This window comes from Stenella coeruleoalba, assembly GCF_951394435.1.
Source record: "Stenella coeruleoalba genome assembly, chromosome: 18".
Lineage (NCBI taxonomy): Eukaryota > Metazoa > Chordata > Mammalia > Artiodactyla > Delphinidae > Stenella > Stenella coeruleoalba.
The window spans coordinates 55048349-55067284 of record NC_137164.1 but is presented as its reverse complement, the minus strand read 5'-3'; the positions used below and the strand labels follow the sequence as shown (position 1 = coordinate 55067284).

The 18936-nt window shown below is 37.7% G+C and overlaps 1 protein-coding gene across 2 annotated transcripts in view; it reads right to left on the bottom strand.

Moving 5' to 3' along the window:
- LOC307176748 (uncharacterized protein) overlaps positions 1 to 18936 on the bottom strand; it is a 580566-nt gene that overhangs the window by 87874 nt on the left and 473756 nt on the right. For both annotated transcript variants that reach the window (XR_013824880.1, XM_079903151.1), the window contains exon 6: positions 591 to 675. Coding sequence is in view for 1 of the 2 variants with exons in the window: in XM_079903151.1 (XP_079759277.1) it covers positions 591 to 675 (85 nt within the window). In the remaining variant the exon portion in view is untranslated. The remainder of the gene's footprint in view (positions 1 to 590; positions 676 to 18936) is intronic.

The following is an 18936-nucleotide window of genomic DNA, read 5'->3' as shown; positions in this document are numbered from 1 at the left end:
TGTTCAGACATTCCAATTTTATAAAAATTCAATTTTGAATGGCAAAGCATGATACATTAAAATCATATCCTGGCCAGAAAGATTACATGAACTCCTCAAATAACCATCACCAGAATGAAAGCAGTAATCATATGTAGTAGCTCAAAGAAGCCTATGCCATGAAGACTTAATGATCCCCAAGCCCCTCTTACTGTTTGTCTCCTTCTGCGTAAGGTAGCCTCTGCTGGTCTGAAAATCCTGTATTGACCCCACCTGAAGCTGTTGCTTTGCAATAGGATGGCAATTTTCAAGATCTCTACCAGTTATGATTTAGCGAGGAAAAGAGAAGCCTCTAAAAATTTTGAATAGAGGGAAGGAATTATTGCTTTAAATAGTGGAAAATCTGAAAGCTACAAAAGGCTTATGACATCATCCAGAACTAAAAAACAGCAAGAGGCTACTACCTTTGTCCCTCCACGAAAGGTAAACAGAGGTAATGGTTTTCCTATATTCATGAGTCTTGGTCAATAGAAAACAGCAAAAACCCCCGTACGTTTGTCTGCTTGGTGGGAGTGGGGACATAAATGAAAACTGTTGCCCAGGGAAGTTACCTGATGTAGAGAAGAAGCATGGAGATACCTTGGCTTCCAATATCTTGCTGGTACTTCCCAATAAGAATCTGGTTGATACTGGAGTCTGGAAAATAAAATAAAGCAATAGTTACTCCCCCTATTCTTCCAAGTTCCTGCCAAGATACAAAGCAGATCAGGGGAGGGGGAGGGAAAATCTAACAATAGAATACTCCTCTTTCACTCCTTGGCATCCATTTTCACGTTTTACCCATACTTAACAACATGCTTTCACCTGACGTGAGTCAATTCTCTATCACATGAAAGATGTCCTTCTCTCACTCCTTTTCCCTTCCCTTTTTCTCTCTTTCAGTGAGAGCCACGAAACTCCACTAGTCTTTACAACAAACTCAACTTCAAGATCTCATGTAACAGGCAATCTTCCCCATGAAGTCCAGATGTGGTTCCATTTATTTTCATAATCTCTGAATTTATAAATTCACCACTTGTAAGTTAATCACTTCCAACACACCTCATCCAAAGTAATAGGAGAAAGTAAAAGGAGGAAAAGTCATAATCAAAATTGATTAATATAGGTATGTATGTATAGCTACACTACAAAGTTATGCATAGAAGCCACAGTCTTATTTTTCTAACGGGTCATGAAGCTCTCTTAAATACTAGTTATGCTCGTAATAGAGACCAATCACCCTAGCCAGCAAAGAAACCCTCTTCTCTGTATTTTTTGAGTGACACAGAGGTGCCCCAAATAGATAGAAAGACTTCAACTTCAAGTTTAATAGGACCAATGTAAGAAAGATCTCTTCCTCGGGAACTAATAAATCTTGTACAGTATAGTCCAAAGTTGAATGTGTTACTAGATACAACACTGAGGTAGAAAGAGGGGCCACTAACATTTCTACCCCTTGGTCCCTTGACTTACATATTCTGCTCTTCTAATAACAGCATCTTATAATATATGAATGAACCAGTGAACAACTCAGTCATGGTGTGTTTTCTCCCTAACAGCACCATAACTGAGGATTTTGTTGGCCATTCCACCATTCTTTCAGACCATTTCTTTCTCAAAAGAAGAATGGCTGTCAGCAGGAAAAGGCCTGGCTTTTCGCAGGCATCTGGTCTGTGAATCTCCTTTGGGGCTGTCCAAAGACCCCATACAGGATTCTTATCAGTGATACTTCGAGCAGTGCTATATCTGCAATGTCATTAAGACAAAAATGGCACATTTTCTTGTAATGTAACTACTGTAGAACATTCGCTTATACAAGGAAAACTTGGTTTGCCTTACAACGTACTAAGATTCCTAATATAGGTCACATAGCAAATGGGTTAGAACAGCATACCTAAATATGTTGCCTCCAAAATCTAAAAAAGCACCTCTTTCCTAGTTCAACAGTCTCCACATTAAAATCCTAAAAAATTCACTGTAGTGAAGACATTGCTGGGTATTTGTCATGATTTTTCTCTGCATTCAGCTCTAGCACATGCACTTTTCTTAGGCTTCTAAGGTACCTGATACCTCCTGCTCACCAGATCCCACTATGTGAATGTCATGACGTCATTAATATAGTAGGCTAATGTGATTTAATATGGGATGTCTAAATAACCAAGGTCCTTGAAGGCTATGTAAGACACGCAGCAGCAAAGTCGAGCTAGTACTGGGGAGTGAGAATTAAATTGGAGTTCTGTCCCCTGTTACTGCTTGTGATATCTTTTTTTTTTTTTTGACTGTCATGAAAAGAATGACTTTGCCAGATCCAGTAGCTACCAGGTGCCAGAGACTGTTGATTTTACTTCAGCAAAAATGCCATAACACTGGCCTCAACTGTTATTATAGTCACTACCTGACTGCAATCTCTTTGGCCTCAGATCATCAGACCGATGATATAAAAGGCTGTGTAATAAGAATATCAGCTCTTTATCTCTCAAGTCCTTGAGGCTATTGCAAATGACAGTCCCAGGGGTTTCTACTTTTTTTCTGCAATAGCAGGCCTCACTTCATGGATCAGAGAGCCAAGTATAGATTATGCCATTTGATGAGCATGTCTAATTTAACTTTTCCTTTAATGACCCAAGAGGTAACTTCAGGAAAGGTCTGCAGACTTACTGGGGCTTCTATGAGATAAACTTGGACCCAAACTTGATATTTTGGCTGCCCAAGTAGTGGGGAGCGTTTAAAAAGAATATCTAAAAATCTCCAAAATATGTGAGTATATTTGTTTTCTGGTACACCGTCACCTCCATAAATGGGCACAGTTCTCTTCAAGGCAGATTGGGTAAATCATGCAAGAGTTGTACAATTTTTTCCTTAAGAACAGTGGTTCTCAAACTGTAGCATGAAACAGGATTATCTGGAGGGCTTTTTAAAGGACAGATTTCTGAGCCCCAAACATGAGTTTTCGATCTAGTAGTCTGTAACAGGCCCCAAAGAATTTGCGTTCTTGTGAGAGAAAGTTCTCACACTTTCTTCACTTTTTCTTACTATAGAGGTATCAATTTAGCTCTTAAATTCATTGAAAAGCTCTGGGATTTAAATTCAGTACACTGAGATTAAAACATAGTGTCTTTAAAAAAAAACTCCAAGGTATATTAAGGCTGTCCATAGTGTGATTATGTTATTAAGTTCGTATTATTAGAGAATACACTGTTTTTTCAAGCTGATATTGCTTTCATTTTTAAAAATTATGAATTTCATTACTAATTTTACAACATAAAAGTCAAGCATTATGTAAAAACTTATGTTCCATAGATTTAGGAGGGTTAATATCAACTTATAAATCAAACTTTAAATGTAGTATTATAAATAGCAGAGATATTTATTTCTGAAAATAAACAGAACGAATATATACTTATTGGTCATAAAAACTGTGCTGAGATGTGATAGTGGGTTGGCCAAAAAGTTCGTTCGGTGTTCCCACAGCCTACAAAGACCCAAACGAACTTTTTGGCCAACGTAATATTTGCTTCTAAAGGATAATCCTGTGTAAAACACATTTGAAATTACTAAAGAGCTTTTTAATATCTGGAGTAGTAAGCATTTTCAGAAATTTTGCAGAAGACACTGCAGTTTATCATGTTTTTACAATGGTGTTAAACTAATTATTCTATAGAAAGTTTTACATAAATACTCATTGTCAGTACATGGGGTTCCTATAATTCTCTTTGTGGTTCAAGGTTACATAAGTTAAGAATGAACTGCTAAGAATCCTAAAAAGAAACCTTAGAAATCTACTAAGAAAGACTGTCTTTCTGTACCTGTCTTCAAGATAAACCTTCAAACGCTGAAATGGCATAACACCCTAGGGGCTATTTGACAGATAAAGTAGAACAACTGCCAAGTGGGGGGATTATCACTTCAGAATAAGGTCTTGAAAAACAAAGCTTTCAAATGTACACGTCTCTTCTCGGAAGACCCCAATCATAGGACCTGTTCACAGAATAAAAAATATAAAACTGAAGGTTACAAATACAAATCTAATGAAATTCATTTTGGTAAATAAATGGAATGGAGCACATTAGCCTCTCTAAATTACATTTGCTGTTTTGCAATCAGTCCTGTATCAAATGGCACTAAAACTAGGTAACCTAATGTTTCCAAAAAACTAGCTACTCATTACAGGAGACACTTTAAAACACAAACCCCATAATAGCCTAAAGCTCAAAATGTTACAACTTGACTTTCCAATTACCTCTAGTTCCTCCAACACTTAAATCAATTTTTGAAGACAATTAGAGTGTCTGGAACCAACATATATATTTCTTCTCTTATTTCTAGCAGTTTTATGTAATCACTTGTTTCTTTCTACCACTGCTACAATTTGGATAGTATTGATCTGGTTTTCATTCAGTATACAGAGGATTCATGAAACCTTGTGTTGTACATTCTACTTTTACCTGCATGCACCATTTCCCCTTATTTTTTTTTAACATCTTTATTGGAGTATAATTGCTTTACAATGGTGTGTTAGTTTCTGCTATATAACAAAGTGAATCAGCTATACGTATACATATATCCCCATATCCCGTCCCTCTTGCCTCTCCCTCCCACCCTCCCTATCCCACTCCTCTAGGTGGTCACAAAGCACCGAGCTGATCTCCCTGTGCTATGCAGCTGCTTCCCACTAGCTATCTATTTTACATTTGGTAGTGTATGTATGTCCATGCCACTCTCACTTCGTCCCAGCTTACCCTTCCCCCTCCCCGTGACCTCAAGTCCATTCTCTATTATAAACATTCAGGGAACTACCCCACTCTATCTTTGTTCTTCTACTGAAGGCCTTAAAAAATGATGACTCACATTACCTTACTAGTGAGTTGGACAAGGGAACATATGGGCTAGGTGGGCTCTTATCTGGGAATTTTTTTTTTTCAGTTGGAAATTCTATTTGGAGTTGAAGCTATTTATGCCTGGCATCTGCCTGTGGTCACATTTCTAGGTGTGGAGAAGGCAGCTACTTGAGAAAATGAAGACAACACAGAGCAGTAAGAGTAGAGATGGAGACAAAATCACCATGGTGGTGCTTGAATCCATGATTTCTCAGGCCCAAGAGCCCTTGTTCTTTCTGAGGTTCCACCTGTGTTAGTTTGAGTTGTATTTTACCTGCAACCAAAATGACAACCAGAAACATACAACAGGTTGTTCTTATTTAGCATTGCATTAGGTTCCTATTCTGCCATTACAAAGTAACACGAAAGAAGTGGCTTAACACAAATCAGTTCTCTCAGTTCTACAAGTCAAAAGTCAATCTGGTCTCACAGGGGCTAAAAACAGTGTTGGCAATGCTGCATTCCTTTCTGAATGCTCTATGGAAAGTTTGTTTTCTTGCCCTTCCAGCTTCTAGAAGCTGCTCACATTCTTTGGTTTGTTGCCCTCTTTCATCGTCAAAGCCACCAGTGGCTGACTGAGTCTCTCACGTTGCATCACTCTGACTCTTTTGCCTTCCTCTTCCACACTTAAGGACCCTTGTGATTACATGGTGTGGCCCAGACAATCCAGGATAATTTCTCCATCTCAAGGAGGTTACCTGATTATCAACCTTAATTTCATCAGCTACCTTAATTCCTCTTTGCATGCACTATAAGATAGTCACAGGTTCCAGGAATTAGGACATTGAAATTTTCTGGAGATCATTATCCTGCTTACCACAAGCAGGTAACTTCAAAACAATAGAAAGTAATAACTTCAAAACAATAGAAAGTAATATAAAACATGATTTATATAAATTTAGCTTTCCTTACTATTAATATTTATGAAAATCATAAAAAATTATAATGAATTCTTATAAAAGTAATTATGCAAATTCACATTACCTGCTAATTTTATAAATAAAAGCCTTAGGTACTTTTTTTCTGTATTCCTATGCATTTTTTGCTAGTGATATTTGTTTTCCTTATATAATATTGAAAGTATGTAGCATAAAATGTTGATTAAAAATGTCAGGCATAGAAAAAATGCCAGAGATTTTCTTGTCACTTGTGCAATGCTTCAGTCCCTTCCAAGACATACATCCATATTATTATAAATTTGAAAACTTCCACTGATGGAGATCTCATCATCAGTGAGTTTAATTGATATCCAAACCTGTGGGCATCCAAGAACGCCCTCATGGCTCAGCTTCTGTGGCTTTCATGGTTTGCAATCTTTGCTGACAAATGGAGAAAGGAACTTCTACTTTCTATGCTTGTATTCAATTTCCCACAGACCCAGCAGACTGCAGCCCCCAGGAGCCAGTGAGAAACATGGGGTCACTAAGAGGCCGTGGGATCACCAGCTCTAGTCCTGTAAATCTTTGCTCTGGTTCAAGAGGAGACTGCAGAGCAGTTCAGGAGTGGGCGTTCTTTCCCTGAAGTACAAGCAGCTTGAATTACTAAGGCTATGTCTCACTGTGAAGTGTAGGCACTCTCTAACCCTATTATACCATGGGAAACAACATACCTTACAAATACAGATTTTAAAAAAAGGTGAAGGTTGTATTTATTGTAGTGACTAATTTTGCTTCTGAGTCAGAAATTACAGTTAACAAAGGAAATATTCTTTCAGAGTGATCATAATTGCAAACAGTCAACATGTAAGGTCTAAAGAGTTATCACACAATCTTTCATTATATTATACTAGTAGAAAGGACATGAAGAAGAGGTTTTGTTATGTTTGTGATATATTGCTGTCATTTATCTTATAAATCCAACAGCAGCTAGATTCTAGAATATTCATGAATGTATTTCTATCTCATCAGGAATCCCAAAGTCTATAAAAACATGTACAATGAAACAGAAACAACTGCTTTTGATGTGCTACAACATAAAGAAATATCATCATCACCATTTTAGAAAACATCATTAAAAGTTGAATGAGTTTACCATAGCCTTAATGAAACAAAAATAGCCAATTCTGATACCAATATCTGAAATATGATCCCAGGGAATATGCCTTTATTTAGGAGCAGTAAGCTCTATATTTTAGTCCTGATTATGCCATTTAAATCCAGTGAGTTCCAGAATGCAAGTAATAGGCTTTGTGACACAGACTACTTGGTGATTATCAAGGCTCCTCTTTTTCTCCTTTTTCCCACTGCTTGCCTATGGAATACCTATCTATTTGTTGCATGTCTTTATTCTTGCCCATGAACACACACACACACACACACACACCCCCCACAGTAACACGTACCCCATGTCTTGGATTGGAAGAATTATTGTTAAAATGTTAAAATTTGCAAATGATATGACCAATAAGGGTCATATTTTTAAATGAATTCATCTTTTTATTGCATATTTCTATTTGAAAAAACAAGTCTCATAACACATTCAACATGTTTTTCTTGGTACTATAACAGTCTTGCACCTAAAGACTAAATGTTTCCAACTGCTAAGCTAATAAGACGCAAGACATATCATATAATTGAGTCTAAAATTATAATGCTTTTTCTTTTGGGCATTAGTTTTAAAAAAAACAAAAAAAGTTTTAAAATACATAGCCAAGAGAGAAAAGTGGCTACTAATACCAGCACCAATCTAAAAAGTCGTTTTCGTTTTGTTCTTTTTTTTTCAATAATGGTACATGGAATTACCTGTACACAGCTTTCAGGGAAAGAAATCAAAAATGTAAATGGCCTACTCGGAAGACCATATCAAAATGAGGATGATTGAAAAGGGCAAGAGAGATATGTTACACAAACTTGCTCCTTTATGTGCTTCTTTATGTGTACCATCCAATATATATAAACAGTTCATATAACTCAATATCAAAAAAACCCCAAACAGCCCAATTAAAAATGGGCAGAAAAAATGAATAGACATTTTTCCAAAGAAGATATACAGATGGCTAACAGGCACTTGAGAAAATGTTCTACATCACTAATCAGAGAAATGCATATCAAAACAGAGATGTCACCTCACACCTGTCAAAATGGCTATCATCAGAAAGTCTACAAATAACAAAAGTTGGCTAGGATGCTGAGAAAAGGGAACCCTAGTCACTGTGGGATTGTAAATTGGTGCAGCCACTATGGAAAACAGTGTGGAGGTTTCTCAAAAAACTAAAAATAGAACTACCATATGATCCACCAATTCCACTCCTGGGTATATATCCGAAGAAAATGAAAACACTAATTTGAAAAGATACATGCACACAATGTTCATAGCAGCACTATTTACAATAGCCAAAATATGGAAGCAACCCAAATGCCCATCAACAGATGAATGGATAAAGAAGCTGTGGGGTGTGTGTGTGTGTGTGTGTGCACATGTATAAATATATAAAAAATGGGAAATTACTCAGCCATAAAAAAAAGTGAAATTCTGCCATTTGCAACAACATGGATGGACCTAGCTATTTCACTAAGCACATATTATGCTTAGTGAAGTAAGTCAGAGAAAGACAAATATTGTTATCACTTGTATGTGGGATCTAAAAAATAAAACAAAGGAATGTACACAACAAAACAAACAGACACAGAGATATAGAGAACTAGTCGTTACCAATTGGGAGAGAGAGGAGGGAGGGGGAGATAGGGTTAGGGGATTAAGAGATAAAAACTATGTATAAAATAGATAAGCAACAAGGATATATTGTACAGCACAGGGAAATATAGTCATTACTTTGTAATAACTTTAAATGGATTGTAATCTATAAAAATTGAATCACTATGTTGTACACCTGAAACTAATATTGTAAATCAACAATACTTCAATTTTAAAAAATAAATAAATAAAACCAAACTCAATCACTTTAAGGTTAATTTCTTAAACTTATCACTATTGATATTTGAGGCTGGATAATTCTCTGCTGGGGGCAGTGGGGAGGCCGTCCTGTGCTATGTAGGATGTTGAGCAACATCTCTGACCTCTGCCCACCAGATACAAGTGCCAATCCCTGGCCAGTTGTGACAACCAAAAATGTCTCTCCTTTTTTTGGGTGTACCCCGTGGCATGCGGGATCTTAGTTCCCTGACTAGGGATCCAACCCGTTGCCCCTGCAGTGGAAGCACGGAGTCTTAACCACTGGACCACAGGGGAATTCCCCAGAAATGTCTTTAGATATTGCCAAATGTCACCTGGGGAGGAAGATCAATCCCTGATTTAAGAGTAGTGTCTGTAAAATATTCTGCTCTATAAAATCCTTTGCTCTAAGAAGAAAAATTAGTCACATTCTGACGCAGATAAAAAATACTTTAAGCATTATCCTTGTATTATAATTACACAAAATTTTTAAAATATTTTCTGTGAACAACCTTACTGTCCTTTTTACTTCCGGTTATGTATTTTCTGTTTTACCGAACTAAGCATGACCAAATCATAGAGTGTTTCATCACTTTTTAAAATACCTAAGTATTAATTATTCTGCCACTTTTGATACCCAAATAGCTATCCTCCTTCAGATATAACTCTAGAGAAAGATGCACATTTTTATGGGTTTTTTTTAACTTAAAATACATAACATTTATTGCATACTTATTATGGGTTAGGAAGTGTGCTAAGCAGTTTACATGTTACATTTAAGCTTCTCCATATTCCTATTTGTTAGATCATATTTCCTCTCGTAGGGTATGCAGCTAACCCCCTGAAATGAATCATCTCTGAGGTATCCCAGTTTCTCAACGCCAGAACTATTTAAGGGTTGGCTACACTTCTGCTTTGAGTTTTACTGATTGCACCTGAGCCTTCCTCCCCAAGACCCAGCTCGGACAGCACGGAATGATGGATCTTCTTAATCAGCTCTCTCCTCTCTTGCCACCTCCAGCGTCTTGCATGCAGGCCCCACTGAACTCAACTAATTTCCTCTAGCTAGGAATTACTTTGCCTTTTGGTCTCCAGACCCAGAAATATTTTTCACCGCAGCCTCCTCACATTTCCACACTGGAGTTAAGAGACAGAACTCACTGGATTTTCACAGCACAGCTTGGTCACGTTGTAATTTTAATTTTGTGGTCTTCCCTACTGCTGGCTTTTCTCTTCCATGCTACAATCCTTGCTGTTTTTAATAAACTCACTTTGGTCTGCTGCTCATTTTAATCAGCACATATGGAAAACACCAGGATTCTTATTTTTTAAAATCTAGTCATCTTGAACAAAATGCAAGTAACCTGTGCTGAAGTCATCAGTTGGAGGTGTCTGAAAGCCCTGGGGGAAATGTCTGTGAGGTCAGCGTGATGCTGCTGCAGCTAAAATAAAGACAAAGGGACTCATGGGGTACTGGGGTGAGCCGAGCAGTATCCTATAGCTTCAAAATTCTGAACAGGATTAAGTAAAATATATCTTTCTAGGAAGGGGAAAATGTAAATCAATGTACCAGAGGCAACAAAATCATGCATGGCCAAAAGTGACTTGAACAGGGAAAAGATGTGTGATCCCTTATGATACCTTCAGAGATGGGCAGAGGCAGGACTGGTTCCTCCTGTGAGCCACAGGACCATGGCTCTTGGCGTATTTCTCCTTTGTGCCTTCATTGTCTTGGCCACGTCCTCTTCTATAATTTTAAGATGGTGACGGTACTTCCAAATATCACAAACTCCAAGCATCATAAAACTCAGAAAACAGCAACCAAAATCGGTAAAAAGAGACCATCAGAGATCCCAACTTCGTAACATGGAGGAAAACCTTTTTCAGAAACGCCAGATGAGTCCCACCCCCTTATATCCTATTGGTCAGAAATTAGGTGCACACTGTAAACCAATCACTGGTAAAAGGGTAAAAGGATTACCATAATTGATTACATAATTGGTTTATTCAGGAGTCAATGGCTGCCCCTAATTTCCCAGAGAACATTATCACCACGAAACAAAACAGAGTTCCTGTTAGCAAAGCAGAAGAGGGGAAAATGGCTGTTGCTGATCAATATTATTTTGCCACATTTGGCAAATGTCATTAATTTAAATCTAAAGTGTTTAGGTATTAAATATGAAAGCATTAAGATATAATTTTGACCCACAAACAGTGCCTCAAATCTGCCCTACTTCCATAATAAAGACTGGACAGAATCCTGTGATGATAGACTATTAAAGAGAGTATCTTGGGATAATAAAATGATTGCATTCTCAATCCCCCAAACACACAGATGAAACTTCACAGGCCAGCAGAAAATAAATAAATAAATATACATACATATGTACATACCTTGTGGAATTGGCTTCTAATTACAATCAGGAACTGGGTCCTCTGCCCCCTCCCAAATTGGACTGAATCATAACAGGGAGGAATGGCATTAGTATTTTTTTTTAGCTTTCACTTCCCAGATAACACTGTGGGGCATCCAGGTTTGGAACACTGTTCTAGAGTAAAGGTGCTTCGAGTTACTTTGGATTTGAAAATCCCAGTAAGTGTGATAGAAAGTGACAGGCATTTTTATGTGGTCTTCAGATTAATTGCTTCCAGCATTAAGACACCAGAGACTTAAAATTTTGTCCTCCTTCATTCTTCCCTCTTTTCTTCATCTCCCACCAATATCCTAGTGCACCACTAACCACGATAATTCCCTCTGCTCCCTTGATCCTTCCCCTCTTCTCACTATCTGGTTCTCACTTTGAACTTCGAGGACTAGTTTCTTGACAATTTCCCTTACACCTTGATAGGAAGCAAAGTCGTTATCCAAACCAGCACCCTAACTGCCCTATGCGCAGTGTGAAAAACATCCATTACAGATTGCTGATAGAAATGGTTCAGCTCCTCCTTTGAGCTAGTTCCATAATAATTAATATTCGGGACAACAAACAGAATGGATCTGAGATGATCTTTTTCATGAGGTTAGAATTTTTGAAATGTCTACATTGTTTATATAACCATTTTATTTAAAGTTAGGCTTGAGAGTTCATTATTTATTTGATTCCAAAATATGCATGTCCTACAGTTTTAAAAATATTCTGAAGGCATTAAAAACAAACAATTCTCATCCTTTGAATAATAATTATCTAAGCCAGAGAGGCAACCTCCTATCCTTAACATGATCAGGACTATTGGGAACTAGGGTTAAATCCCAGCTGTTTACCATCTGCTTAACCACAGGCAAGTTAATTAACCTCTCTATTTTTTTGACAGGTGTGAAATGGGTACATCACCTCTTTCTCAACATTATTATGAATAATAAACAAGAATTTATATAGAAGCACTATAATATTATTATTTTTATATTTAGAGACAAATAAAGAGGTGGTACTTTATATATAAATATAAGTTATTCTTTGATATAGACACATTAGCTGTTTTAAGAAAAATAACAACATAAACATGTCTCTTCAAATATGTTAAGTAAAACATCATCAATTTTAAGTTGGCAAAGAATAAAATGACTTTAAAGCCTTTGTGTGACATTTGTCACCAAATACTTGAATTTATAAAAAGATAATTATATTTCCTTCCAGGAATCAGGTTCTTGATGTATTTGAATCATGTGCACATTGATGTCCAGCTTTTATTTATTATTAATACAAATAATGAAACCAACCCAGGAAACAACTCAAGTATGGATAACTAATACAATCCCATGCAATTATATTTACTAAACAAAAATATGGTTTACAATTTAATGCCACTCTCATCTTTATTAAAGTAAGGGTATATCCATATTTATGGCAATTAATTGTGAATTTATGTACAGTTACTAATTAATTGTGGTTAATTAATTAATGAGATCATAGTTCTTTAACAAATCAATGTCAAGATAAAATGTAGACATAAAGAAGCACAGGGCTTCCCTGGTGGCTCAGTGGTTGAGAGTCCGCCTGCCGATGCAGGGGACACGGATTCGTGCCCCGGTCCGGGAAGATCCCACATGCTGCGGAGCGGCTGGGCCCGTGAGCCATGGCCGCTGAGCCTGCGCGTCCGGAGCCTGTGCTCCACAACGGGAGAGGCTGCGACAGTGAGAGGCCCGCGGGAAAAAAAAAAAAAAAAAAAAAAAGTACAGAAGTGTGATAAACTTTGGAACAGATTTCATCACCAATCACTAGTTATCCCAATTTCAGTTCATCCAAATTTGTCCTAAGAATAATTCTTTCTCTTCTCTTCAGTAAAACTGGACAATGTAGTTTTTCATATTTTAACATACCAAAGCTTAAATATTACTATCGTAATAAGTTTTCTCCTTACCCAGATGTTACCTTTAGACAGAAAGTGTAATGTTTACGGTTTTATTTCTGTAACTTTTTGCAACCTCATTCATTTTTATTACAATTAAGCATATATAGAAGCCCAATTTGGGAATTGAAAAGAGCCAGTCTAGCCCTGTGACATCTGTGAAGGAGGTAGGGAGATGAGGCTGGATTAGAAGTGCTGATGGATGTGGTTCTGGGGAGATGGGATTTTCAGCCCCAAACACTCTGCCCTCTTTTTTCCTCACAGCAACAGCAACAGCAGCATAGGAACCTCTCAGCTCTGGGCTCACAGCAAGTGCGTGATGTATTTTCCATTTTTGCTTTGAGAAGAGGAGGAGAAAATGCAAGTTGTCCTCCTCCAACTCTAAGAAAACCTATTCTTAGAGTCTCCCTGCAGCAAGGATCACTTGGGCATCAACTCTCTGTGATGATTAGCACCACCCTCTTCAGTTTCTCTGACTTGGAGATGGAGTGAAATGCCCTAGTCTTCTGGTTGTAGCTCTGGGAAGACCTCAGGGAACCTTGACTGACAAACTGGCCAAGTTCCTACGCTTGCAGCTTTTTCAAATTGATGGAGAGAAGCCTTTCCAAACGTTGAGACAGAAGCATGCCTTGCTACTTGCCGGTACCTTCCATCAGAGCTGTTCCTTCCATCTTAATCACCATAACAGAGAAGTCTGAAAAATCCATATATTGCCATGTCTAGAACTCTCATTGACACACACCAACACTAATTTATCCCAAATTTCTGGGTTACTCCCGGTCACTATAAATATATCCCTTGAATTAGGAAGTTGGTAAACGGAATCTGGCTTCGAAGAAGTACCATGGTCACTTATAACATTATATACTGCAGTTTATTTTCTGCAAAGTCCTGGCTATACTTCAAAGTTAAGTCAGTGGTGTCTCATAAGAAGTCTTGGGCAAGAGGTTATATTCTACCCAGAAGTTAATTTAATATACAATTCCAGAGGTTTCCAGTAAAATAATATAAACCTGACTGGCCATCACGGTCCATTTAAACCATTAAAGTCCACAGAGCATCTTGGTTCCTTCCTATCAGATGTGACATCTCTGATAAGCCACTTCTCATGAAACTGCTCTCAAACCAAAGAGCAGCCTTGAAGAACTAAGAGACTCTTTTCCATCCTCCCCTAAATCTATAATATCTCTGGAAACAAAATGTAGAATACAAAATTTCATCTTTCAACGGTTCCTCCACCCTCTTTTGGTAATCCCGGCTGTCCTAAAAACAATGGCCTACTTCAACCCTTCTATAGGTCCCTTCTGTCTACCTGTCCTGTTTGTTCTGGATATTGTCCACCCCATGAACTTCAATAGATACCAAATATCATGTAGCAAATTTACAATAAGTTTTAGTAAGGCTTGATAGAGGGGGTATAGATCAAAATTTCATCAACAAACTTAAGCAGGAGATTAGGTGCTCCTTCAAAATCATGGGGATCACCATTGTTGTAGCCTCCCAATTGATTTTTCCCCTTAGACTTTTAAACCAAATCTTCTATATTATGCCCAGACCACTAAGACATTATTTGTCCAACTATAAAATTCCAAGGTACAAAGCAAAAATACCAGGAAAAAACATATACTCATTAAGTAACTGAAAAGAGGTGACTATGTATTTTAAAAGAGACTTTGTTCTGCTATCTTCAGGAGAAAGAGAGAGAGAATTTATTTCTAAGTCTAATCAGGAACTGACCTGGGTGGGAGCTGGGCTGCAATTTTAATAAGGTTTAGTTTCTGCTCTAGTTTGTTGTCCTTACTGCAGTATGTTTATGCAAGGCTTTTAACTGAGAGCCTGGCACGTCTTATCCACTTAGACCTAAATGACTGAAGGAGACTCATTTCTGCTCTTCAGAGATTTTAGGATTAATCATCTAGCATTTTTGCCCCATTCAGCTTCAAAACTTACACAGGCCATGAGGGAGAAGCTGGCCCCAGGGGTCAAGGTTCCTCATTCCAGTCCTGTGCAAACGCTGAAGTCTGTGTTGAGTTCTTGTGTCCTGCAGGTCCAGCTCTGAAGTCTAAGCCTCTAGCTGTAAGGGATTCTGGGTGGGAAAGTGGCAAGTGACTATAGATCCTCATTGTGAATTCGACCTTCCTTCTCTGATTTTCAACTCATGTCTTTTATTTTCAGATCCTTGTCCTTGGCAATTCTTGTCCTTGTCCTTGGCTCATTGTTTCCTAAATCCCTTGAGATGTGGACTATTACATGATAATTTAGAGAAGCTTTTCAACTCAGCTTCTAACCTCCTCTCAGCCACTTAAGAAAATATCTTGTAGGGGGAAACCCACCATGTGTTTGAAGATTGTCAAATCTCCAATTCTGTCACTCCAGCCCTGCACAGCCAATACAAGATTTTCTGGGAACTCTTTCTGCCAGGAGGGAGTCCTGCCTGTGCCAAACCTCAGTTCTAGCCTGCAACCATAATCAGAAAGCTCCTGGAGAAAAGTATCTGCAGTCCTCAGCTCACTTCTGAGAAGCATTCTCTCTCTGGAATTTTAGTCAAGCTGATTCTCTTTGAATACATAGTTACCTGATGACTTTCATTACATGATCTTAGTGTTTTATCTATCTTTTTCAGCTGTCTTTAGTGGAAATGTCAGTCTGTCGTAACCTACTACCTCTACTCAGGAGCAAAAATTTACTGATGTGTTAACTAGAACAACCCAGTGGAATTTCATTGATCTTTCTCTCTATAGTATTTGATACTATGTTTCCACCTGGAAACCTGCCTTGTTCCAGTGATGCCTCTATTTCTTCAAGGTCCTTTTTTTCACCCTTATGACTAGTTGTCTACTTTTACTTACTGAAGTATAGCAGTCTATAGCCACCCCAAAATATGGCTGCAGGAGTTGAGAATACGCTTCCCAAAAATATGCTGCTTTGGTATATTGATTATTTGAGCTGTAGGCACTTGGAAACAGCATATGCAGGGAGAGGATTTCTCTGAACTCCCCTTATCTGTCTAAAGACAGATCTTCCAAAAAGAAGTCAACTGTCATAAATCCCCTCTTGGGGAATTTCATCAACCGGGGAAGACTGACTCATGGGAGAGGAGACCAGAAATGGACATCACATCCAACCAGACTTTGTCATAAATTACCCTAACTCCCATCTATTTTTCTAAGGGCCCGTTCATCTTTCCTAAAAATCATTTACTCTCCTCTAAGAGGCCTATATCCCTCCTTCCCTGTCCCTCTTAAGATAGTATATTTAAATCTAAATTCTAAGCTGCCTCATTTTCCCATGGGTATCTCCCATGTACACACAATGTATAAATGTTAATAAACTTTGTTTTTCTCTTGTTAACCTGTCTTTTATTGCAGAGGTCTTGGCTAAGAACTCAGAAGGGTAGAAGGGAAATTATTTTTCCTCCCCTACACTATTCAATAGAAGTCTCTTTCCTCACCCCCACTAATTCTTTTTTCACATGCTTTATCCTTAGAGACCTAGTTTAGTTTGTTTTTTTTATTTTTTTTTTTGCGGTACGCAGACCTCTCATCGCTGTGGCCCCTCCTGTTGCTGAGCACAGGCTCCGACGTGCAGGCTCAGCAGTCATGGCTCACGGGCCCAGCCGCTTCGCAGCATGTGGGATCTTCCCGGACCGGGGCACGGACCCGTGTCCCCTGCATTGGCAGGCGGGCTCTCAACCACTGCGCCACCAGGGAAGCCCAGAGACCTAGTTTTTAAACATGGCTTCATTGTCCTTTTTGATGTTTATGACACTAAATCTATAATATATTTTCTTGAATTACTCAATTTTACTGAAAATATATATTTCTCAACTCAACTCATCTTTCATCTTAAATTTTGTCCATTTCCTGAATCCCCTGCCTCAGTGAAGACCATCCCCAGAATAGTGCCTTGTCACACCTACTTATTTCTAGCCTTCAGTTATTCAGGAATCCCAGTCAAAGTTGTTAACTTTTCGACTCACTTGATGAACAGTTACTAATGCAAATCTAAATGTGTTAAATGGTACTTCATACAATCAAAAATAGAACTGGAAAGGAGTACATTCGCTTAATAAAGATAAGGGGTATTTATTATGGCAGCTTTTTCATTTTAGAGTCTACCTCTATATGACTCAGGCCACAGGATCCCCAGGAAATTTCCTGTTTTTTAAATAGGATATAACTCTTGCTCCTCTCACACACGTCTTATCAAGAAATCCAAGCTACCTACACTTTTCTAAATACATATTACTATATATATCCTGGAGAACATAAATGTTCAGTAGACAGGGGAAAATGTTAATAATTTTGCAACAAATCTAGCGAATTACAGAGCAGGGAAACTTACATAATAATAAAACAGTATGAAGACTTGCAGTGATGGTCTTGTCACACAAAAACTACTGGAGGTCCCTATTCTCCAAAAGTATAGACATTTATTAACGACATCAATAGACTCAAGCCCAGTGGCAACCGTTGATTTGATTTGGGGCAGCAAATGAAATATGAGTCATCAATACCATATTTATTAACCTACCATATTCTACAAGATACCTTAGTCTTTTTCACTGAAACACTGAAAAATTATGTGAATATGTGACCAGAATAATCTCATGCACATCTTTGAAATCTTTATGGAATTACAATTTCTCATAATATCTCCAGGGATGTAACATTTAATTTTGATTTATTACTTGTGTAGTAAGTTGAAGCTCTGAAACTTTCCATTTGGAACATTCAACTAGCATAGTCCTTATGCCATAGGGTGGAAGCTAACATGGAATTTGGCCACTTGAATTCCAAAGTAATACCAAGAGCTGGAGAAATAATCACAGTGTTTTTAAAATCTCTACTGCTAGGTGAATTCTGTTAGAGTATCTTTTATAATCTGGCACCCACAAACTCTCACTCATATTGGCAGTTCAAAGTGGTAATTCAGGGTTCATAGGGGCTATTGTTAGCTCAGAGTCAGTATTTAATCATCTTTGAAAAGTTTGGTTACTTTTCCTCCATTGTTCAGTCGTACACATTAAATTTGCCATTATGATTCGTTAGGAAAAAGAAGGTTCAAAAATGTGTCATGATTAAAAGTCACTCACTTGAGTCAGGCACTTGAGTCATTCGGCCAGGATCTGAATTCTGAATCCATCACTCTCTCTCAATATGATACTGCCAAAGAACCCTGTTTAAGCTTCAGTGACTTTATTTATATAATGCGTATATGAATACCACCTGATCAACAGAATTTTTTCAATTAATTGAAAGGGTCTTTAAATAGACCATCACTCTCTCTCAATATGATACTGCCAAAGAACCCTGTTTAAGCTTCAGTGACTTTATTGATATAATGCGTATATGAATACCACCTGATCAACAGAATTTTTTCAATTAATTGAAAGGGTCTATTTAAATAGACCATCACTCTCTCTCAATATGATACTGCCAAAGAACCCTGTTTAAGCTTCAGTGACTTAATTGATATAATGCGTATATGAATACCACCTGATCAACAGAATTTTTTCAATTAATTGAAAGGGTCTATCTAAATACTTAACACATGGCACTGAATAAATACTCAATCCATGTTAGCAACAATAATAATCGTCACTAAAAATAATGTGAAAGTATGATACTGACACTGAGAATTAGTTAAAAGGTCTCCCCTTCTGGATTCCATTGACATTAGCCACTTTCACCAAAAGGCTAATCATTTTTCTTTGCTAATCTTTTTGTCTTCACATCTTTTATTATAAATAACCAAGCAGTTTCATTTTCTACTTTTGGAAATAGTTTTTATGGAGGAGGAC